Source organism: Astyanax mexicanus, chromosome 4, assembly GCF_023375975.1.
Source record: "Astyanax mexicanus isolate ESR-SI-001 chromosome 4, AstMex3_surface, whole genome shotgun sequence".
NCBI lineage: Eukaryota > Metazoa > Chordata > Actinopteri > Characiformes > Acestrorhamphidae > Astyanax > Astyanax mexicanus.
The window spans coordinates 41,589,586-41,613,924 of NC_064411.1; the positions used below are offsets into that span (position 1 = coordinate 41,589,586).

General features: G+C 39.8%; 1 protein-coding gene across 2 annotated transcripts in view; it reads left to right on the plus strand.

The window, feature by feature from the left end:
• LOC103023327 (SH2B adapter protein 2) overlaps positions 1–24,339 on the plus strand; it is a 39,262-nt gene that overhangs the window by 6,726 nt on the left and 8,197 nt on the right. For both annotated transcript variants that reach the window (XM_022662625.2, XM_007258407.4), the window contains exons 2-7: positions 12,596–13,466; positions 19,036–19,137; positions 20,324–20,415; positions 21,237–21,337; positions 21,433–21,594; positions 22,962–23,167. In XM_022662625.2, the coding sequence (XP_022518346.1) occupies positions 12,627–13,466; positions 19,036–19,137; positions 20,324–20,415; positions 21,237–21,337; positions 21,433–21,594; positions 22,962–23,167 (1,503 nt within the window). In that variant the 5' untranslated portion in view covers positions 12,596–12,626. The remainder of the gene's footprint in view (positions 1–12,595; positions 13,467–19,035; positions 19,138–20,323; positions 20,416–21,236; positions 21,338–21,432; positions 21,595–22,961; positions 23,168–24,339) is intronic.

Here is a 24,339-nt window from a genome sequence, read left to right on the forward strand (position 1 = left end):
TTATTCATCCACAAAAAAGTTTCAAAATGAATGAAAAGCTGCAAAACCTTGCTTGGTATTTGGCCTCCAGCTAGATGTTTAATTTAATTTGTTTTCAGTTTGGGCCAAAAATGGCCTAAATGTATCGCAGTAAATGGATATGTAATTCCTGTATCGTGATAAATATCATATATGGTCAGGTTATCGCCTATGAACAGCCCTTTAGCTAAAAACACAATATGGAATATTACATTTTTGAAATTTTAGTAGTCTCTGTTCACTGTAGAGGAGCTGATTTTATACTGTACTCATGAAACCATGCATACAAGATACAAGAGTGACCAGTTCCTGTTCCTCTTTACTTGTTTCACTGTCAGTGTCTAAGTCACAGAATGAACGGAATCCAGGAACTGAATATAAGGTTACCACCGTTATTTCAACAGTAAGCCTGTGATATTGACGAGCCAGGCCAACCCTCTTGTAGAAGAACAATTGATTGCCTGTCAGGTCAGCATTGCTTGCTGTTCTTGCCACTTCTTGACCTTTGGAAAGCCAGTCATTCAGTTAATACCTATACTGGATTATCCAGGACCTGTTAGTAAATGAAAGTGAGATTTCAGGAGGCCTCCTCCGATGCTGTTGCTGTTATTGTGTTTTTTGAGTTGAATTCATGGAAAGCTTTCCGAGTGAATGCGGCGAGGGTTTCAGATAAACACATGCTCATTGACTTTCTCATTTCCAGCTCCGCAGCACGGAAGGCCTGTCTCAAACCCTGATCAATTGACACTGTAGCTTAGTCACACAGTCGCTGAGGCTATTTTTAGTACACAATACATGTAGGCTTATAGGAGGTTTTTATAGCAGGCAGCTCTGAGGTTGTGAAGCAAAATAGCAGTGACTTGCGTTCTCATTCATATGGTTACTGTGGGTGGAAATATTCTGTTTATGTTGTGCATCTGCCTGTTTATATTTTCACTGTATGCGTGAAAAACTCAGTGTACTCTACAGTAGATGGACAAAAGTATTTGGACACCTGCTCAGGTTCTTTTGAAATCATGGGTGTTAAAAATTATTTAAAAAGAGTGTATCCTGTGTTTGTTGAATTAAATGTCCAGGGAAGACTTTTTACTAGATTTTCACTGGAGCACTGCTGAGGGGATTTGATTGTATTCAGCATAAGTGAAGATTAGGAGGGTCAGGATGATTGGATGATCACCATTCCAACCTAACTCATCCTATCTGTTCAAATAGACAATTCTATCTAGATACCACTGGTCACAATCATTATCACTCACTATTACGCATCACTGTCCAGATGCTGTCCACTAAAGGTGTTAATAATTCCTTCTATGACGTATTCCTGATACGTCATACCATGTCCCTTACATCCATACATCTGGCTACGTTCACATTACCAGGCTGAAGTGACTCAAATCTGTTCTTTTTGCTCAGTGTGGCTCAGATCTGATTTTTTCATGGCTGTGTAAACGTGCCAAATCTGTTTTTTTTTTTTTTTCCAAATGTGGTCCTAAATCGAATACGTATCCGATCCATGGACATGCGACATGAATGTGAACGATCAAATCAGAATTCATGCATCTTTTTGTATTTATGCATGTGCTACATTCTTCTCTCATGTACCCACACATAGCAGCAAAAACAGCAAAAGCAAGCCACCTGGCACACAGATACAGGTCACATTCGTGAATGTGAACCGTCAAGATAGCCAAATCCGATCTGAGCAAAAAATCGGATTTGAGCAATGCAGCTTGTGATGTGAACGTAGCCTATGACCTCACTCAAATGATACCCTTGCATAAGCATGCTGGCTACCATTCAGCCTTACTCACAAGATAACACCTCACAAATTATACAGGTGTGGATGTTCCCAAGCTATCCCCTGAGGTGACACTTCACGATTAATTTACGTACAGCAGTCCAATGACTATCAGCCTATTTTACTCTTTTTTTTAGTGTTTTAAACATAGTCATGTAGTCAGTAGTTTGCCATAACATATGCTTGTAAGCAAAATTTGACCATATCTTGTTTTTAGGATCTAAATATGTGGAATTTCTCAAAACCAGAGCTTTCCGGACCGGTTAAGTTTCTCAGGGTGACGTCTGTGAAAAATATTTCACACTTCGTCTTAGTGATAAAACTCTTGCATCCAGACTGCAATTGAAAAAACAGGAGGACCAGGGGGGTTTTGGCTTTCTTGATCACATGACATCGCATTCAGTAGCTCCTCTATTTCCACTCGCTGTTGTGTTTACATGGATCTCAGTGGAAATGTGTGCCCAAAGTGTAATTATGGTGCTTTCAACCTGTAATTTTCTCTGAGGACGTCTGAGAAAAACACATACATGGTTGGTCCGGACAGGAATAAAATCACAGAGGACCCCCCCCATTAAAGGGAAAATGACCCAAGGACCTCCTGAGAGACTATTCCAGTCCGGATAGAGCTTGAGATGTGGCATTTCAGTTGTTGAGACCTTATGCTTTTTTAGTGTGCCACCCCCTGTCCCAGTGACTATCAAAAATATCATATTACAGTATCATGATAATGTCTTGCTTTATGAAGTCATTAGCTGTAGTGAATAGTGAATAATGCTGAGTAATGCTGATAAATACATTACAGATCATACAGTTTTATATAGTTCTTGGAACAATGACATGCAGAAGTCTTGAAGACAAGGAGCCTATCCCCTTTTTCAAAGTCCTTACAGTAATTACATAATACAGCATAATATATTCCGTTTGCTGTCTTGTGACATGTAACAAAGCACATGGAGCACGAGTTTGCATGTTTCTGTAAAAGGAGGTCCATCTGTCGCAAGACAGATCTCGTGTGTGCTGACCACAACTTAGGACCACTGAAAGCTAACCTCAGTCTAAATTTACTGAATTCTGCTTTCCTTCAGACCGGCTGAGTTTCAGACCTTTTAATAAAAATTGTGGTCAAGATGTGGTCAAGCATTACATACAGTAGACACTGTATATAAGCAAAAGGTTTGAAGACACCTGTCTATGCAGTATTTTCTCTACAACTAAGGGTATTTATAGGTAATTTGCTGCTACAGCTCTGGAAAAAAATAAGAGATCACTTCAGTTTCTGAATCAGTTTCTCTTATTTTGCTATTTACAGGTATATGTTTGAGTAAAATGAACCTTGTTGTTTTATTCTATAAAAAATATAAAAATATAAAAATATTGTCATTTAGAGCATTTTATTTGCAGAAAATGAGAAATGGCTGAAATAACAAAAAAGATGCAGAACTTTCAGACCTCAAATAATGCAAAAAAAACATGTTCATCTTCATAAAGTTTAAAGAGTTCAGAAATCAATATTTGGTGGAATAACCCTGGTTTTTAATTACAGTTTTCATGCATCTTGGCATGTTCTCCTCCACCAGTCTTACACACTGCTTTTGGACAACTTTATGCCACTCCTGGTGCACAAATTCAAGCAGTTCAGCTTGGGTTGATGACTTGTGATTATCCATCTTTCTCTTGATAATATTCCAGAGCAGTATATTAATGATTGTTAAAGCCTTTACTGATATAGGAAGTATTGTCACTAGATGGTGGAACATTGCTTTGAGGTTTTGATTGCATTCACTGGCACATTAGTGAGATTTGAGATTAACTCAGTTTCTATGATTTATATGATCCACCACGCTTTTTAGATCAGATGTCATAGGACAGGATTCCTCTATGGGAACATAGAGATGCTAGAATTGATCAAATGGACAATTTTAACCAGACTCCACCAGTCACAATCATTAATACTGGATGGAGCTCCATCACTCCACAGAATGCAGTTTCACTGCTACACAGCTCAATACTGAGGGGGTTTATATTGCTCTTACACTGGCATTGGGCATGATGACCGCAGCCTATTAACCCACCCCACCCATTCGTGTCTTAGTATCTGAAAGTAGCTGAAGTCACTAAAAACAAGGGTTGTCCACACAGATAGTTCGTATTTGACATTTTAAAAGGAAACTCTTTCTGTATTTTTTCCCATTCTTTGTTCCTCTTTCCATCGCTGAACTGAGTTAAATTGAGTACTGAAAGTCATCCACCACAGTTTCCATTAGATTAGCAGTGACTAACACACATTTGATTTTCACTCTTGTTGCTGAGTGCAATCAAATCATTTGAATCTGAAGCAATGCCCCAAAATCCAAATTACCAGATTAAAAAACCTCTGGAATATAATCAAGAGGAAGATTGATGATCATAAGCCATCAAACCAAGCTGAACTGCTTGGATTTTTGCACCAGGAGTGGCATAAAGTTATCCAAAAGCAGTGTGTAAGACTGGTGGAGGGGAACATGCCAAGATGCATGAAAACTGTGATTAAAAACCAGGGTTTTTGTACCAAATATTGATTTCTGAACTATGAACTTGTTTTCTTTGCATTATTTGTGGTCTAAAAGCTTCTGCATCTTTTTGTTATTTCAGTCATTTCTCATTTTCTGCAAATAAATGCTCTAAAAAATATATTTTTATTTAGAATTTGGAAGAAATGTTGTCTGTAGTTTATAGAATAAAACAACAACATATACCACAGAAAAATCACCTTAATCTTACCATATAAAGACAGAGCAGTCACCTGTTGTGCTGATAGAGCTCTTTGCATTTGTAACAGGTTGCAAAGACCAGACCAGACGTGGCGCGTGTGAAGGTTTTGAAAAGTGATTTTGACTTTTGACTGACAGATATTCGTGTATTGCTTAATTAAACATTGTGAAAGACTACAGCAGCAGTAAATCTGCAGAGGAACAACAGGCCAGCGCAAGTAGCCAAATTTACCATCCCCATTTAAATACACATGCAAGTAAACATGGCAGTGTCAAGGTCAGTAAAACATATCAGTCTCATGTTTATTTTTCATACAATGTGTATAAAAAAGACGTAAACTGGTGATGTCTGTTCACAGACCTTTAAAGCTTTAGAATGATTGTGGTGCTCTGAGGAGATCTACAGCTGTGGTACGAGGAACAAAGGTCCTCTGGTGACTTTGCCGCTACAGCGTGGAGCCCTAGGCAGCCGTCCAGACAGTCGCGCTGATCTGTCCATCATACAGGATGCAGGAGAGGAAGGAGGCGACTTGTGTGAGCATAAACTCCTTCAGCAGATTTTTAAAACGACACTTATGTAAGAGCGTCTGCTTCGGCCTGTCTCCTTCGTGCAATCTTCAGAGATTTCACACAGCCTCAATCTCCGGTTTTAATATTTTCATCCAATATTTCCGCCCCTTCAGTCCGTTCCTCTGTAGGACACAGAGCACAGACTGACATGGTAGCATACTTAAATGTGAGTAGCACATTTCATACTCGTCTGGATGGGTTAGTGGATTTGAAAAAAAACACCATCAATTAACATTTACCTCAGAGAAATGTTCTATTAGCAATGATTAGCAGTTATCAAATTCTGCAGTTGGCTTATTACAAAGCTAAAGATTCTACATGCAGTTATGTGCCGTAACTAGGGCTGCAACAAGTCAACATAATAAAAACAAAATAATGTCATGGTCTCGAGCCTCGAAGATGATCGACGCAATGGCGCAGCACGCTATACAAATGGCGCAGCACGCCACGCAAATGGCGCAACATGCTACACAAATGGCACAAATGGCGCATTCTCATTTTCTTAAAGAAATAAAATCGAAACGAGTATTTAGAGAATCGTGACACCCCTAGTGTCGACTAATCGTTAATTTGTTACTGCAGTGCACTACACGAGGAAAGGGTTAAGGGCTACTCACTCACTCAATTCACACACAGCATTTCACTTTTTAACATCTTCTGGGCATTTAAGGGGCAGTAAAATTTTCACTACCACATTCAGCTGTTTTTAAGCAATAAAGAAAGCTAGGAACAGGTGCTGTATACACGTGCAACAGAGATGGAGGGCGTGGTAGAAATAATTGTAAACAAACGGAATAATCGACTAATTGGACAAATTCTTGTCAGATTAGTAATATACAGTCATTCTTATTGGATCATTGGATAGCAGCATGTTAATTAATCATAAACATCAATTACGATCAGAGAACGGCTTGGGAAAGCCTACATCTGTAAGTTGTGAGTTGTTATCTTTGGAGTGAGGCTGAACACTGGTCATCATGGGAAGGCAGTGTAAATTATCGAGTTTCAATTAAGGCCTGATTGGGTGGAGACATTCTGTTTTTACAAATTTGCGGACATTTAACGTTCCTCTATGCAATTTTCCAAGAAAATGTGTGCATAATGAAAAATATGTTCATCTTAAAAATATGAAAAATTTCCAGTGCAGGCATGAAATATTTTTCTTATTAATATAATCAATTTTATTTAGTTATGAAGCCATGCATACGTAGTGGAGTGTTGCATTGTGCTTGACAGACGTCCAACATAAAAACTACAAATAAACAAGACACCCCTTGCTTATTCTAATTTGTTTTGGAATGTAATGTGTGATTTAATGCAGACATGTTTTTTTGCTACTCTGAGATAACATGGCTATGTGGGCCTGTATGGGAGGCCCAACTGGGTCCAAAAAGTTTTTTGTCCACGTGTTTCATGTTGGCCCCACATAAGGATGGATGTTAGTGGTGGGCCCCATCAGGGTCAGTGATGGGACCAGGAGGGGTTAAACATGGGCCCCATCTGGGTTGTACATTGCATATTGAGCCTAGATATGACTCATGTGTGATTAAGCTGGGCTGTAATAATGGGGAAAATTGGGGAGCAAAATCCAGTCTAAACCATGCCCACCTGAAACCCACCTAGCTTGTGTTCAACCATTGTGAGCCCCACATTAGCATTACCAAACACAGAGGGGGAGTTAATATGGTGGTTTTGCTTGCTTGTGAGTGTGTGTGTGTCAGTGAAAGAACCCCTGTTTACCATTACAGAACTGCAGGCTTGCCCTTGAATCACAGCGGGGGAATTAGTTACAGTTGGTGGAGGAGCGTTCTACACTAAGCCTTTGCGACAAGTTGACCGATCCTGGCGGGTTTTTTCTCGCTCCGAACCACAATAAAGCCGCTTGCATGGAAAATTCCAGGAAACCAAGCAGGGGACCTCAATCTGAGTGTGTGTATGTGTGAGTGTGTGCATTTGTGCATGTGTGTTTGTTTTTTATACATTATCAGGACAGGAAACAGACAAAGAACCTACAATGTGAGGACCAACCAAGTCAGGATAAAGAATATAAGCTAGGCTTAGGTTTAAGCCTGATTCAAAGAAATGTTTTATATAATGAAGGGTATAAACTGGACTTTTGCCCAACATGTCATCATAACAGGCTCGTAAGTATTATGGATTCCTTGTCAGTTTGGAAAATTGCTAATGTTGTATGATGAGTTCTGGAACACAAATGCCACTTTGCTCATCAAATCCTAACGGACTGTATGGTGGCTTGTATTTCAATTCCTCAAAATCAAACCACATAAGTTAGTTTCATAGCAACTACTGAATCATTTAGAGTAGATACTGCATCATTTAGTGTAGGTTCCAAGTAATTTATACTTAATATGGCGGCACCTGAAATTTATTTTTCCTAGACTAATTAAATAATTATTGTATTTTTTGAACATTTGAACATTTCAATATTTTCTTAAATATTTTCTTGAATATTCTTGAACAGTTTAATTTAAAAAAGAGCATACTACATAACTACATAACTTCCACAATGGTCAGATGTCCATGAGTAAGCCTAAATTTGTTTTCCAGAGAATTCCTGCCTGCATCTGAAACTACACACTTCTATATTGTACTTCCCACATTAGTAAACCCTCTTCTAATGGCGTTAGACCGTATTCAAACTATCCAATTATTTAGTGTGTGGTTTGGGACACAGCCCATATTTAGTGGCTTAGACAACTTTGTGATGCATCACTGCATGCTATGAAAATCAATATATTTCTGTAATCAATGATGATTGCATCAATACCTCAACCCAGCTTTAATTTATACCCATTACCAAGTCATTTATATACTTAATTATTTATTAATCAACATTTTACATTCATACTAGATACTAAAGTATCTATAAATGCTGAATAATTAATAGAAATTACTGAAGAGCATTTTTTTTTATTCTAATTAAAATGTTTTAAAAGTTCAACAGGTTAAAATAATCAAAAAGGTTTGTGAAACAACAGATTTGGATGGAGCTCCATTGTGCATTGGAGCATTTCATTATGTTGGCAGTTCTTTTCTATAGCTAGCTCATATATTATAAACACTCTCATTCATATACCTTTCTTACTGCTATAATTATGTAAATATAAGCTGAAGCTTGTGCATTATTGTCTCTCACTCATAAATGTTTTGTGTGGGGCTGTTTGCACTGGAAAGACTATCCCACAATTCCCTGTGGTTGGCAGAAGGGATAATGAGTCATGAGCGCTTTCACACCACAGGATCTCTCCATCTCTCTCTCTCTGATACATATACACGCACACACATATATACACAAACACATTTAGCCAAAAGGATTCATTGCTGCTTATTAATATGAATAGTCTCTCAAGCTTTAAGGTCCATTGCTAGAGTATGTGCTGAAGCTCAGAGTGTACACAACACATGTTGAGACTTTTCATATCTTCTTTAACGTCGCTACCTTGTTACCTACAGTTTGAAAGCCACAGCTCTAGTCCACCATTCCCCAGTGACAAGAGCGATACCCTTGTCCCAGTTTCCGATGGTCAGCCCTGATGGTGGCACCTTTTTAGCCTTTTTTGAAGGTGAGAACACAGCTAATTCTACATTTAACTCACTCCTGTTGACTCTATTTTTGCTGGTATGATGACGCTACCAAAAAGGCCAGACAGAAAGTTAATCGAATGTCAAACAGGATGTAAGGAATCATGTAGCGGATAATGGATTCTGCATGGAGTGCTTCTTCAAGGAATCCTCTGACGGCCTCCGCAGTTTATCCTAGTATCCTAGGAGCCTAGTTCTCCTATTTTTATTCCATGTATGAGAGACTTCTTGTGCCAATGTAATGCAAAGCGGGGCTCTGAAAGGCTAATTTGTTCCCATGATTCATGTATTATTATTTTATGCTGACTCATCTTCATCTTCGTCCTTCGTGTCTGATTTCTTTGTGTCTGGTTCCTGAAGGAGCTTACACTGAAACACAACCGCATCCACTGGAGTGTCTGGCTATCTGCTTTTCATTAACAAAGCGCAGTGATACTGAAATCATACCAGTTTTAGAATACAAAAGCTGGCAAAAAACACACTGTGTCACTGTTGTGAAGCATTATTATCTATTTGATTATCAATGGCTTCCCCTGTGGTGAATCTTTAGCTTGCTTAAAGTGAGGAAGTGAGTTACAAGCCAGTCCCATGGCATTCAATCATTTTGATTTGGCACCATGCCTAATGCCAGGCATGGGTTAGAGGGGGTAAGCCCCCCAGCATTGAAATGTATTGCAGGGGAATGAACTGTGTTATCTGAAATTATGGTGCTCCATCCGATACATTTGAGATCGGATATGGGAGGTTGGAAATAAGGTGTGGTGGTGATAATCCAGCATCTTGACATGACTAACACTCTTGTTGCTGAATGCAATCAAATCTTGTAGAAAGCCTTTCATGGACAGTAGATACAGTTACTCCAACAAAACAGCATAAAATCTTTTGATTCTCTTGTTTTTGCTCTTTTGCTTTTTACATTTCTGAATCTGGTTACATTTCCAAATGCCTGTTTCCTAAATGACTCTACAGCACATTTACCATTGTGAAAACTAACCTTACAATGGGCTGTTAATTACTCAATTAACAGCCTATTGTAATCATTGTATCAAGGATATCTGGGTTGGAATCTTCCCAGAATACCCATACTGGTGAATCCTAACTTTAGAGAAAAGGAAGCAAACATTTTACAAACTTTTTTTTTACTACAAGTAAATTTTAATTAATGCAGACTCTTTCACGCTAGGCTTTTACGATGCCTTGCAGAGGTTCTGAGTGGTGATATTGCCTCATAAATCAGCACAAGACTGTTTGGATGTTAATTTTGCTTTTGGAGCCCTTTGAGAGCCCATGCTTGGCTACAAACTGAGCAAGCTGGAAGCGTCCAGCGATCCAGCTAAAAATAAAGCAGCCTTTGGACGACATACATGATAACATGACAAATGGGCCCTGTTTCAACCTCCGCTATGTTCCCCAAGAAAACAGATGAAGAGGTCCTATTAAAAGCCCAAAAGCAGGATGATACAGACGCAAGAAAATTGGGAAAATAGTGCAATTTGCAGAGAGGTAGAGGATTTAAATAGAGAAGAGGAGTAAGAGTGAGACGGAGGGACGAGTAAAGCTTGACGCTGGCTGGCGATAATAGAATGTGTTGTTTTGCTTGACACCACAAAGCCACAAAGAGGGCTTATGTGTGATACAATGAGGCTTGGCAGCAGCGAAGCCTGGTGAGGTCTGTGGGAGAGGGTGAGAGAAAGAGAGAGAGAGCGAGTGGGGATGAATGACTCTCGCTCTCAATAGGGCGAGAGAGAGTAGCTGACTGTCAGCTTCGTTCAGGAAAGAAAGTGCTCACGGATTCACACCTCCGCTCCTCAACATGTTTTTCTCTGGCGTTTGTGTTTGGAAGAAGTAGGCCAGGGGATTGTGCTGCCATCACTCAGAAATGCCAGGCAAGTGCTGGTATTTGCTAGGGAGGAGTAGGAATACTCAGGAAGGCTCTGTATAACTGCAAGAAAACAGAAAAGAATGAAACCTGCTTACAAAAACAGCATGGCCAACTCAAGCTGCTCAAGCTGGTTAAGCCCAATTTATACTTCTGCATCAAAACTACGGCGTAGCCTATGCATCGCCACGTACACTATGCCATAGCCTATGCCATAGCCTCCTTTGGAATATAACTATACGTTGCACGATGCAGACAGTTGCAGCTGTGATTAGTCCGCCGGGCCTAGCGTTCCCGCCCACACATTCCTGCCTTCCCGTTTTAAACTGCTGAGCACAGCAGAGCCGCTGATACATGCATGCAGGATTATAAACACGCTCTGCTGCATAGCTCATTCTTGCTGGATACACGTAAGCTACGGCGTAGGTTTAACGCAGAAGTATAAAAAGGCCTTTAAATTTTTACCAAATTACCGTATGCTTTTGATTGAGTTTGACAATTTAGTTTTAGGTCTAGAAGCATGGAAAACCTTTGCCAAGCTAAACCACCAGTGTGACAAAGCTTGACCATGCTTGTCAACCAGTACCTTCTGCACCACTACGCTGGTTGACCAATATGACCAACAAGGTTAAACTGGTTGACCAGCAAAACTATGCTGGCCAACCATCATGACCAGCATGCTCATTGAGGCTTGCACACTATCCTGATCTAACTGATCTTCCACCGGGTGGAACCCTCAGCAAGCCTGATTGTTCTCGAAAACTACATTTTGGTGACCCATTACCAAAAGCAACACATCCAAAGTGGATGTCCAGTATGAAGCAGATCCAGGTATCAAACCAGCTAGACTGTGGATTTCAGCCTATCACCCATAGAGACTAAGCCAGTAACTGATCCTAGTGCTAGCGGATAGCAATTTTGGGATCTAAGCCTTTTTTCCAGCCAACAGTCCAAACATTATGTAGTATCCTCCCAACCTTAGTTGATGTATCAGACTTCTTTATTCAGCACTTTCCTCCAAACGCATTAGCTGCCTATTAATGCTACATTGGTGGCAGTTTAAAAAAAGAAGCTTAGACTTTCTACTGAAAGAGGCATGCACTTGTCCTCATCCTCCCAGTCTGTGGTTATGTGACTTAGCTTTGACTGCCACAGCCAATGAGAGCACAAGTCTATCTGCTTCATACTGGACATCTATTTTGGATGACATGTCTTGTGCTTGGCAATGCATTTCCAAAATGTATTTTTTTCCATTCTTCTAGACCTAAATCTAAACTGTCAAAACTTGGGAGAAAACTGTGTAAAACTTTTTTTTTTATTAGAGTATGTTGGAGAAGAGGGATAATAGTATGGGTTTTTTCTACAGGGGTTGACATATGGTTTGGTAACTGATATAAAAAGAGTATTCTATCCATCTCTTCTCTTTCACTCTGATTCACAATGTGAAGCCAATGTCGATGATGTCTTGAATTGCTACATTCCTCCTCCTGGCACTGATACACACCTTTTTCACACTCTCTCTGTATAATCCTTGCTTACCCATTCACACATTCACATGGAGCACACACACACATAGTGTGGAAACAGGCAAGTGTTTTATTCCTCTTGGTCCCAGGCACCAGCGTTCATTAACAGCACACACACAGTAGCTTCTCTTTTTCTCTCTTTTATACAAATTCTCTCCTTTTGTATTCTTTATATATCTCTTTTGTGCACTGCCTCTCAAAGATGCTCAGTGAAATCTGACCAATGGCCTGCCTCATCCTACAGCCCACGTCCAACATGAATTCTTTCTGTCCCTTTTTCACTACTCCCTCTCTTAAACACCCGAGAATCAGAAACGCTTGTTAATGTTACGTTTTCTAACCAAAAATACCCTATGTATAACACTGGTAGCAGAATCAGGTTGTGGACAGTCTGGTTTCTCTGTCTTATGATGTCATATCTGACCTCCTCATCCTCTTTTTGTGTCTTTAGCGCTCTGCCGGGGCGTTGGCATGGCCCAGGGATGAATGGCGACGGGGTGCCCAGCAGCCCGGAGCTCTCCTCCTCGTGCCCGCCGCCTGACTGGAAGGAGTTCTGCGAGCTGCATGCCCGCACCTCTGCCGCTGACTTTGCTCACAAGTTCCTCCGCTTCGTCAGTGAGAACCCATGCTACGACTCACCAGGTGCTGACACCAGCTTCTCGCAGCACTTTGCTCGCCACTTCCTGGACTGCTTTGCGGCCACTCTCAGCCAGGCACGAGAGCCAGGCTCACCCGGCTCTGCTCCTAAGTATAGCATCGTGCCCTTTGCTGGCCTCCGGGGTTGCCCGCCACCCTACGGCCACGACCTCTATCAGCGGCGCAAGGACGCAGGTGCCTCCAGCGAGTCTCTGGACAGCATGGACAGCTTGGGAGGGGCTGGTGGAAGCTCCACCCCCCATAAGGTGGCGGCTCTCGGCCAGTCACGCAGCTCAGAGGATGTGTCCCTGGGCCACCACCACCCCAAAGCTCGCTTTAAGAAGGGCTTCTCTTTGCGGAACATGAGTCTGTGCGTCATGGACGGGGTCAGGGAGATTTGGCATCGCCGGGCGTCCCCGGAAGGGGACAGGAAAGCTAACGGTGGGGAAGCTAGTGGACCAGACCGCTGGAGCCAAAAACTGAGGTTGCCACGGGGCTCGCAAAGCCATCGAGGGGCCGAAATGCTGGAGATCCAGAGGGAGGGGGCGCTGCGCTACATGGTGGCTGACGACACTAACTGCGTAGGAACGGCACAGTGGCAAAAGTGTCGGCTGCTGCTCAGGAAGACGGGAGCCAGCTCGGATGGTGGCGAGAAGTTCCTGCTTGAGTTCTACGTGCCGCCAAAGGTAAGCATATTTTTTCTTATGTCATCTATATATTTCCCGTGCCGCTAACTGCAAACCACAGTGTGTACTGTTGCACTTCTATGAGGTGCCTTAGGTGAGCATGTTGCTTTCGACCTATTGGTAGAACCTGGGACAGCAGAGTATGCTAATTCTCTAATACTACCTTGAAACAAAGGATCAGAAATGGGTGGGTCTAAAAATAGGCAACATCCAATTCATTAAAACATCCCAATCCTCAGGATCAGATTGAGACATCTGTGTTGTCATCATCCCTAGGGACTAAATAGGAACTGTGACTCCCAGCCCTCCTGAAAGAGAGCTTTGGAAATGGTCATGCTGACACAGTCACACACATACTGTACAGTCACACTGTTTTGTTTATGTTTCTGTTTATCCTATTTTTAGTATATTTAGAACAAGTAATGTGTTTCCTGGCCTAAGACGTCTGCACAGCGCTGTAACTTGTCATAATTTGCTGCATTTTGACAGCATTTCCCTAAAGTGCAGATGTGCAGCCGGATAAGTCCGTCCTTATCCGCTTCATCAAATCTTCAGGGTTTCTCCCGGGAGTGATCGCTAACGGCTTCCTCTTCCTGGCCAAATGACCAGCAGATAAAAGAGCAGTTAATGCTGCAGAGGAAGCAGCACTCTCCTGGCTCTTCCTGCCATCACAAAACTGAAAGCTTATATGCTGAAGGCTTTTGCTTTCTATTGCAAAGAAAGGCAACTGATTCATATAAGCATGTGAGCAATGAGAGGTTTCTTAACATTGGAAGCTTAGGTAGACACTTCATTGATTTCTAAAGTGATCTATTCTCTTTTTACAATTATATTATTTTGTAACAATTGTTGTTGTACCTTAGTTTAACAAAATTATAGTTAAAATTACTGTGTCATTCATTAGTTTTATATTCCATAAAAAACCTGAATTCTGATTTTAGTATTTATTTATGAATCTGATGATTAAAACAGACCAGGGGCTTAATCTTTTGCTGATATGAATCAACATTACACTCTTTTTACCTTCATTCAGTATATCTTGTTGATCAATGTAGGAGATTCTTAATTATAATTTAGAGTTGAATATGAACAGGATATCTTGTTCAGGAGAACTAAACAAGTTGCTATCAGGAAAGAAAACATGGTTATTCAACAAAATGGACAAGATCTTCTAGTTGATGTAGTTTCTTCCACAAAAAAAACGGTCATAGTTGAACTTAGACTATATTGCCAAAAGTATCCACTCACCCGCCTCTCGTTTGGTGATGGAAACCCATGACACTCTACTGTTCTTGGGCTAATCTTAAGGGCAGATGAAGTTTGGAAGTCTGTAGCGATTGGTGACCTCAGAATACTTTGCTCCTCACCTCAGCTAACCCCGTTCTCTCAACATAAAATGAATGGGTCTCGTCCACTTTGCTATAGTAGCACTAAGAGTTGACTGTTGAATATTTAGTAGTGAGGAACTTTTCACGACTGGACCTGGTTGCATAGGTGGCATCCTATCACAGCACCATTTTGGAATTTCCTAAACTCCTGAGAGCGACCCATTCTTTCACTAATGTTAGTAGAAGCATGTCTAGCTGCTTAGTTTTTTACACATGTGATGTTCACCATGAAAGTAATTTGAACCTGAGTTCAATTTTGTCAATTTGTAAGTAAATTGTAAGTAAAGAGAAATTCTCTGGTACAGAACAAAGTTTGTGGTTCCTTTAATAACAGCATGATCTCTTAGTTAAAAGGCAGCAAAACACTACCACCACTAGGGGTGTGCCATATCATATCATATGCAATAATGATACAATTATTGTATTTTTTAATGTCTCAGTTAGGGGTGTGCCATATCATATCATATGCAATAATATAATTAAATTTTCATTTTGTTCAAGTATTGGTAATTTTTTTTGTATTCTTGGTGATATGTTTTGTCAAATCACCAAGAGTATTGTTATCACAAAAATACCATAAAAGATTGTGATATTATTTTAGTGCCATATCGCCCACCCCTATCCACCACCATGTTTGAATACTGGTTTTGTGTCCCTACTGTAAAATGCATTATTAGCTTTACACCAGCTGTGAGCAGTGTAAGTAATGCTTCTTATGTCTAGATAGTTGCAACTGGGTCAAGTCTATTTATGCAACAATACCTCAAACTGCATTGGGAATATCCAGGTGCAAAGCTATGATAATCTTTATTGTTTGTTTTGCCAGTTGTTTTTGATATTTCTTACAGTCCTAGTTCTTAGAGTTTTTTATTTGATTGATCATGGATCTCTCTGTGCTTTAGTGATGCTTTAGAAGCTTAGCAATATTGATTTTTTTAACATTTTCCATATAAAACTTGGCAGTAGGGTTGCAACGGTATGAGATTTTCACGGTATGATAACCGTCTCAGAAAATACCGCGGTATCACGGTTATCACGGTATCACAGTTTGTTACATATATTATTAAACTGACCCTTAAAGAAATTACAACAAAGGTTTTTGTTCAATTAACTATTTATTGTAGAAACCTGGAACAACTATATAGATAATGTCTCCTTAAAAAAAATAAACTGTACACCATTAGGTGAAGGAAACCAGGTTTTTCCACTATTCTTAAGGTCATTAAGGGTGTATATAATTATATATATATATATATATATATATATATACACACACACACACACACACAAACACACGTGTCACACATTACATGTCCTCTAAGAAGTAAAGATCCTGTGTTTAAACTATTCAGTACAATTATTTAAGTTTAAATTATTTAATATCTGATAAACTGAGCCTGGGTCAGTGTCTGATCAACAACTGTTGTAAACGTCCGTTTTACTGCCAAGTTGGTATATAACCAGATAGAGGGGATTTATTTGAGTCTGGTTTTAACACATGAAAAACAGGCACGTCAGAATTTGAAAATTAACGCATGTAAATGAATGGCGTCTTTCACATCCAGTCCGGCGAGCACCTTTACACGGACACGTGAATCCGTCATAGCACGCACTTCACGCCTGTACCTGCGTGCCCAAATTTCGGATAACTCAGCGCTTTTGCGGGCGCTTACCGCAGGGGTTGTGCACGACTACCCACGGCGGGGTGGTGTTCTTGGAGATGGGAGAACAGGTTTGACGTATGTCCACCTTTAGCTGTGACTTTACGGCCACATTGATTATAAATCGGATAACCATCCTCGGGTGCGTTCGGCGGGTCTCTGAAATAGTCCCACACTGCTGATTTTAGTTTAGCCTTTTTTTAGGCGGACGGAGATTTGTTTAGTCTGATGCACTTTCTGCTGTTCTCACCGCTGTGTGCTGAGCAGCTGAAGCGGAGCAGAGTTGCGCATGCGCGGGTGAGTTTCTCCGCTGGCTTGCGTTTTACCGGTAATAAGCAAACACACACGGTATGATAACCGTGCATTTTAATACCATGGTATACCGTGAAACCGGTTACCGCTGCAACCCTACTTGGCAGTAGGCGAGTACATCTTACAGCAGTAATATTTATACTGTCTAGTGAGGGGTTGGAGTGGTGGGTTGGATTGGTTAGAAAGAATGATATATGAATTGTCTGCTGATTAAATCAGTCTGGAGTCACTGCTGTGATTTGTTTTCATATTCAAGCTGCACAAATCTGAGTAATTGCCGGAGTGTGAGAGTGTGTTTTTGTGTGTGTGTGTGTGTGTGTTTGACTCATAAACTATGTGTGATGTGTGTGTTCAGCAGGGCTGCTAAGTGTGGCTGAATCTGCAGTCAGCACACTATCAATCTCACTCCAGCCTGTCCACACACAGCACTTCCCCTCTGACCGCTGCGTCCAGCTCCAGATATGGGAGAGAACTGTAGCCTGGGTCACGGATCTCGGCTCCAGTATAAGGGAACGTTGCCAGATGCGTGTTTCTGTGCTTTATCACTCCTGATTTGACACATCTGCTAATTATCAAGCTTTTTAGGCTCTGAGCTGTGTGGCATTGATCTCTCTGATATAGAGGCCTGTATAAATTACCTTCCACATTTAAAGAAACAGTTTGGCCAAAAATCAAATCTATATACACTCTCCTCCTCCCAATAAGTGTAGTTAATCTGCCAAGGCGTGCTTGGCTGGTGTCCGGAGTTTGCTTCTTCTGTTTCATGCTGGAGCGAACAGGCTAATGCAGCTATATATATACAGATCTGAAAAAAGTTAAAAGGGCTCTTCAGTTTCTGAATCAATTTCTCAGATTTTGCTATTTACAGGTATATGTTTGAGTAAAATGAACATTGTCATTTTATTCTATAATTTAGAGCATTTATTTGAAAAAATAATAAATGGCTGAAATAACAAAAAAGAGCTTTCAGACCTCAAATAATGCAAAGAAAACAAGTTTATATTCATAAAGTTTTAAGAGTTCAGAAATCAATATTTGGTGGAATAACCCTGGTTTTAATCACAGTTTTCATGCATCTTGAGATATTCTCCTCCACCAGTCTTACACACTGCTTTTGGATAACTTTATGCCACTCCTGATGCAAATATTTAAGCCGTTCAGCTTGGTTGGATGGCTTGTGATGGCTTGTGATCATCCATCTTCCTCTTGATTATATCCAGAGGTTTACAGTTTGGTAAAATCAGACACAGGCTTAATTTTGCAAGACTGACATTTCAATAATATGCTTGCGTATATATTGAAAAGGTTCTGTGGCACGAATAAAGACATCTATTTTATTACATGTACTATTTCATGGGACTTGAGACTTGTTTTCAGAGCCGTAAGATCATATATTTACTAGATTTTAAATATAAAGGACGCTTAAGGCTTATGTCACCTCCCCACCCGGCCCCTGTGCTCCTCTAGTGAACAATATTGCCCTTGTGGCCTCTTTCAGGTCCTGCTAAAGGTTTTACTTTTTGTGTTGGATTTTTATGTCGCGATTTAAAATGTTTGGTGATATTTTTGTTGATGGTATAATATGGCAGAACCCTAGTGCTACAAAATAGTATTGATGCTGACTGACGCTGGTGGCCAACGTGCTGCTAATAAGGAGCAAGTCTAAGCTCTTTATGTTGCTTGTTGATGGTGACTGGCAGCATCTGGCTAGAATTGTCCATATAAACAGACAAGTTACACCGGCACAAATCATATGCATATCCCACAGAATATATGGCAAAGTCTTGGTACACAAAGCTGGCTTGGCATGTCAAAGAACAGTTTAAAAAATTGTCCATTTACATTTAAGCCCCTATAAATGGTAGGCATTATGTATTAAAAAGATTGTGATTCCTATAACGTCCATCTGATTTAAATGTGCATAGCCGTAAATTAAAGTTTAATGTCCATCTCTCTCTCCTTGCATTCTATATACAACCATTCCCTTCTATAATTGAAACCTTGTCTTGATAAATAATTTATGAAAGTAGAGAAGGCCAAAGACCTCCATGAGGTCTCCCCAGATGGTAAAATAATATGCTTATCTGATCAATACAGTGGCCGTGATCAGTGGCACTCATATCTCTCTCTTCTCTCCAACCCAAATCATATGTTGAGCTAAGCAGTTTTATAGATTAGGCCTCACCCGGTTGCATTTATCTTTTCCAGTCCTCCAAGCCAAAGGTGAGCGTGCCTCTGTCGGCCATCGTGGAGGTGAGGACCACAATGCCTCTGGAGATGCCGGATAAAGACAACACCTTTGTGCTGAAGGTAGAGTTCCTACACTGTTTTTCCTATGCATGCATTTAGTACTGGTCTTAGGCCTGCCAAAGAATTGTTTTGTATTATTATATTACCATACTATTAAACTATTATTATTTTTCCTCCTAGAGTGAATGCAAATAAACAAAATTAAGTTTAAATAAATGCAAATTTTAAACATTCATATATAATCATTCATATATAACCATTCATAGCAGCAACAGTTAGGGCTGTGTACTGGCAATATTTTTTTTATAATTAGTATACATATTTATTATGAATATAAATATACAAATAAAATCTTTTATAATTTTTATTTAATAAAAACAATTATAACAACATAAAAGCAGTAGCTTTTCAAATAATGTATGTATTTTTAAGCTATTATAAATTTGACAAAATATTTGCAAAATTAAAAAAATACCTAAAAAACGATAATGAATAAATATTAAATGAATTAAAAGTATTGTTTTTAAATCAGTAAATTAGTTAAATAACTTAATAACAGAGAAAACATGGTACCAATTTGTAATTTTTTTGAGTAATCTTGAATATCGGCTAGCACGATTCCATCATTTTCTTACGCTAATAATTAAGCTATTTTTAATTAATTGTACAATTAAATTCTTTCTTTGCTCCTCTCCAAGTAAGAGCTGAAAGTTGGTTATGATTGGCTGACAATACCAGCGAATATATGTATTAATATACTTAATATATACATATATATTAAGTATATTAATAATGTTATTAAGCTAAAAAAAGAACTTTGCACAATACTTGCCTTTCTTTTTATAAATACTGAAATACTGATTCACTATTTAAAAAAAATGATCGATGAAAAATCTTACAAATGTATCATTGTTCTCAAACTACTTAAACACTCTAATATTGTAGAAGCACAAATCACACAATATGCGTGTTTGATATTTGGATAGATTTGTCATTTTTTACCCTCCTGTATCTGATTTAGCATTGTCTGACACCGATATAATTTAATACTGATATTCTAATAAATAACATGCCTGTGGTTTTAGAGGTTTAAGGTTTTCTTCCACAGTGTTTGCCTTCACGGAACATTACTATGTGTGGAATTATTAATCAGTGTAGTTTAGCTGCTGGTAAACAGTGGCGTGATGTGGAATATGCAAGCAGGTTCTCTTACACAACCGGGGCTTTGTGCTGTGTGTCGTCACAGGTGGAAAACGGTGGCGAGTACATCTTGGAGACCATCGACTCCTTGCAGAAGAACTCCTGGGTCGCCGACATCCAGGACTGCATAGACCCTGGGTAAATGAGAGATAAATATTTGCCCATGAGGACCTGGGGGGGGTGGTGGGTTCAGTACACAGCCATACATCATGCAGTGTGAGGAGGTTTTGACAGCTCCCGACCTGGATAGCACTGGACTGGACAGTAGGAGAAACATTTCGTTTTTTTTTTAGTTGATCATTCAGGTTGCAGAGAGGTTTCTGTATCAGCCTGTATATATTAAAGTTTTAGCATGTAGAAGTGATAGTAATAACGAAGCAGAAAAAATGCTTGTAAAATAGTGTTTTTTTGCAAGTATTAATAAATATTGCTACTTTTTTGCATTTTTGTCTTGTTTTTCAAAGAAAAAAATAGGTCTTTTCACTGATTCGGTCACTTTAATTTTGTTTGCTGAATATTCAGTGCTATGTACAGTACCGGTCAAAAGTTTTAGAACACCCCTATTTTTTTAGTTGTCCAGCTACAGTGCAGTTGGTCCAGACTTTTTATGTTCTCATCTTAGCATTGACTTTCTTACTGCATTTCAGGGGTGTGCTATATTGTATCATACACAATAATATCACCAATATTTTTGAATATTATGAACAATATTATACCCTAAAATATTGTGCCATATCACCCACCTTATTATTACTAGTATCATGACTTCCTGAATCATTGACTTCTGTTACAAACCTGATAAATTCTCATCTGTTTACAAACTTGGTTAGTTTCTAACTGAACTAAATATTTATTTTGATAATAAAAACTTTTATTATGCCACATAATGCACTAAAATTCAGCCAAATGACAATAATATTTCTATAATTTATAATATCACTTCCTTTTTTGTATTGCAGGGACAGTGGTGACGACATAGAGCTTGCATCATGTCCACACGGCCAACCTTCCAAAGAATTCTCCATGGTGGCCTCGTGCAGTTGCGAGCTCCTGTCTGAAGGTGGGTTAGCAAACTCAACTAGAGTTCTTAGTGTTCTCTGCTTGTTCATTTAATGCCTGTGTCTAAAGAGATAGTTTGTTTGTTGTTCATTTCAGGTATACATCGGGCTCCAGAGAGATCATGTGCCACCGCTACCGATCATTACAGCGCCCCAACTGTCCGCTGCAGGGAATTACCATTTACACAGCACCCATCTCATGTGCCCTTAGAACGATTCCTCCAGTCACCAGAAGCTCAGAGTGCTAGCTCACCATCAGGTATGTCCAACATCTTCAGAAATTAAAGTCCTGCTAACCAATGAGATTTCAGTGCTTGTTGAGGGGAAAGTTCTGCATCTTTGTGCTTTAGATATTTACTTTTATTCCTTCATTGTGTTTAAAGTTTAAAGTAGACAATCGCTTGCCACCATGTTTATCATGCAAGGGACAAAAGCAATTTTCTGTTTGCTGCATGAAAAGCTGTGCAGAGTTCTGATATTTCGTGCAAATAGTACACTAAAGACTCAGTGAAGAATTTTGTCTCTTGTTGCTGGATTTTTGGCCCCATTCAATTTAAACCCAAGAATATTCAGAGCTGGTGATAAAGGTACTTAACTGTAATTTAAAGAATAAACTATGTAGTAGTAAAATAAAAAATAAATGTTTTTGAAAAGTCTGTATTTGGCTTCTTGTTTTTCTATTTTTTATGTGTGTAACACTTGACAGACTAACTAGATGTTCACAGATATATTAAGAGTAGAACCAGATCTAACAAACTAGAGAAGTGCAAAATATAGTCAGGAACCAATAATTGAGCAAAGAGACAAAAAATAGAAGACCAAGTAACAGGAGACCAAATCCAAAGGGGCAAAATGAAAACCAAAAACAAACAGAAACTGAAAACCTGACAGTAACAGAAAGGAAGTAATGCTCAGTGTGCAACAAGAGATGTTGGCAATACTTTGCAAAGCACAGAGAGGAACCAATGGGTTTTTTTACACACAGAGCTAATGAGAGTTAACGGGTTAACTAAATCTAACAGTCAGGTGAAGTGGGAGCTTTCTCTGATGGTGACAGGTGAGCATATCACACAGGGAGGGGGATTATATGCAGGGACAGAGGGGAGGTCTGAAAGTGTGCCTCCATTGATAAAGAAATAAAATGATTTGTTTCCTCTATTACATACTGTAGGTCTGACTAGTTTATGTGGCAGCATATGAAGCATATTATTGGCTGGTAGCATGGTAGAAAGTAGCCAATAAGAGACATTTATATTTGCAAGTCACTACAACCACCAGTCAAAGGGCCCACATTCAAAAGCTTGGTGTTTATCAATTAGCTTGGTATAAACCCAGACAGGACTGTGTGACTGGTCTACCTAAAAGGCTAATGCTGCCTCTATTTGCTCCAATCTGTGTTGTCGCTATTGGATAAGGCCCATATCATTTCATCAGTTCTAATCTGGACCACATTGATATGCAAATACAGACATTTCAGCAGATGGTCACATGGCGCCAGCATGTAAAAGCAAAAGCAAGGGGCCAAAAGCAAGAAAACAAATAAAAACAGAACACAAACTTCAATCTGCTGTCACAGCCCTGGTCACCACATTTCCCACAATTCTCCATGTATGGCCCTCTGTTCAGGCAATCTGGGTGAGCCTACCGGGGAGACGGATGGTGACGGCAGCCTGGTGGGTTATCCATGGTTCCACGGCACGTTGTCACGTGTGCGGGCGGCTCAGCTGGTGCTGGCAGGTGGAGCTCGCAGCCATGGCCTGTTCGTGATTCGCCAGAGCGAGACGCGACCCGGAGAATACGTCTTAACCTTTAACTTTCAGGGCAAAGCCAAGGTGAGCAAGTCTCTCTTACAGGTTTTCATCTTTAAATGTAGCATTATTCTCCACTACAGTTGGAAAATAGACACATGAACACATGAATTTCTGGACAAGCTGAGAGAAACACAACTGTTACAGAGAGTGAAAGAAGCATGTGGACTGAGGTGGTAGGGTAATATTGTAGCATTTTACATATTTAAATATGGTTCAGGTTATGCAGTGTTATGTAGTTCTCACAAGTGTTTTTTTTCAGCCAGCTTCCACCGAGTTACATAGTGCAGTTGGCAGCATTTCTTTTCTTCTAATTTTTTTCCCATTTTCTCCCCAATTTACACGGCTAACTACCCAACCCACTCATTAGGATTCCCCCTATTACTAGTGATGCCCCAACACAAGGACAGTGAAGACTAGCACAAGCTTCCTCCGACATATATCAGCCACTTGTGCTGCGGAGATCACCCTTTGGAGTGATGTGGGGAGAGAGCGCCATCTGCCCACCCAGAAAGAGCAAAGACAATTGTGCTCTCTCAGGGCTCCGGCAGCTGATGGCTTAGCTGGCTGGACCACTCAGAACTCCAGTTGGCAGCATTTTAAGCCTGGAGTAGCATCGATATTCTCCTTATTACTGTCAGTGTAGCATCAACCTGATCCTAAAGCTGCTATTCTATGACAGAAATGCTATGTAATGCTGCTTTAATAGGGAATGTAAGGGTTTTGCACCCACTTATCCTAGTCTATGAATCAGCCTACATTCATCAAAAGGGTTCTTTAATTAAGGGTTCTGTAGTAAATCCAGTGCTTCTACATAGAACCATGATATCTCAAAGAACCATTTGGATGCTTGGATGGTTCTTTGCTTGGTTTAAGGGGTCTTCACATTGACAAAAAAAACTCTCTAGGTGGTTTAATGTTTTTTTGGAAGTAAATTATGTAGACAATTGTAAAACAGTTATATTTAACAATATGCTTCAAATATAATACAAATTAAAGCGTTAGACGTGTACAGTGTGAAACTGCAGTGTGTCTGCTTCATAAATAAAAAATACATTCACCCACCACCCAGGTGCTTAGTGATCTGTTTTCTCTGAGCATGCATCCATACACAGTGTCGTTCGGCCACTGGGATACGGCTGAAACGCGATCTTTTCACATCCTGCTGTCCAAGATTCCATCTTTCTCCGGTGTCG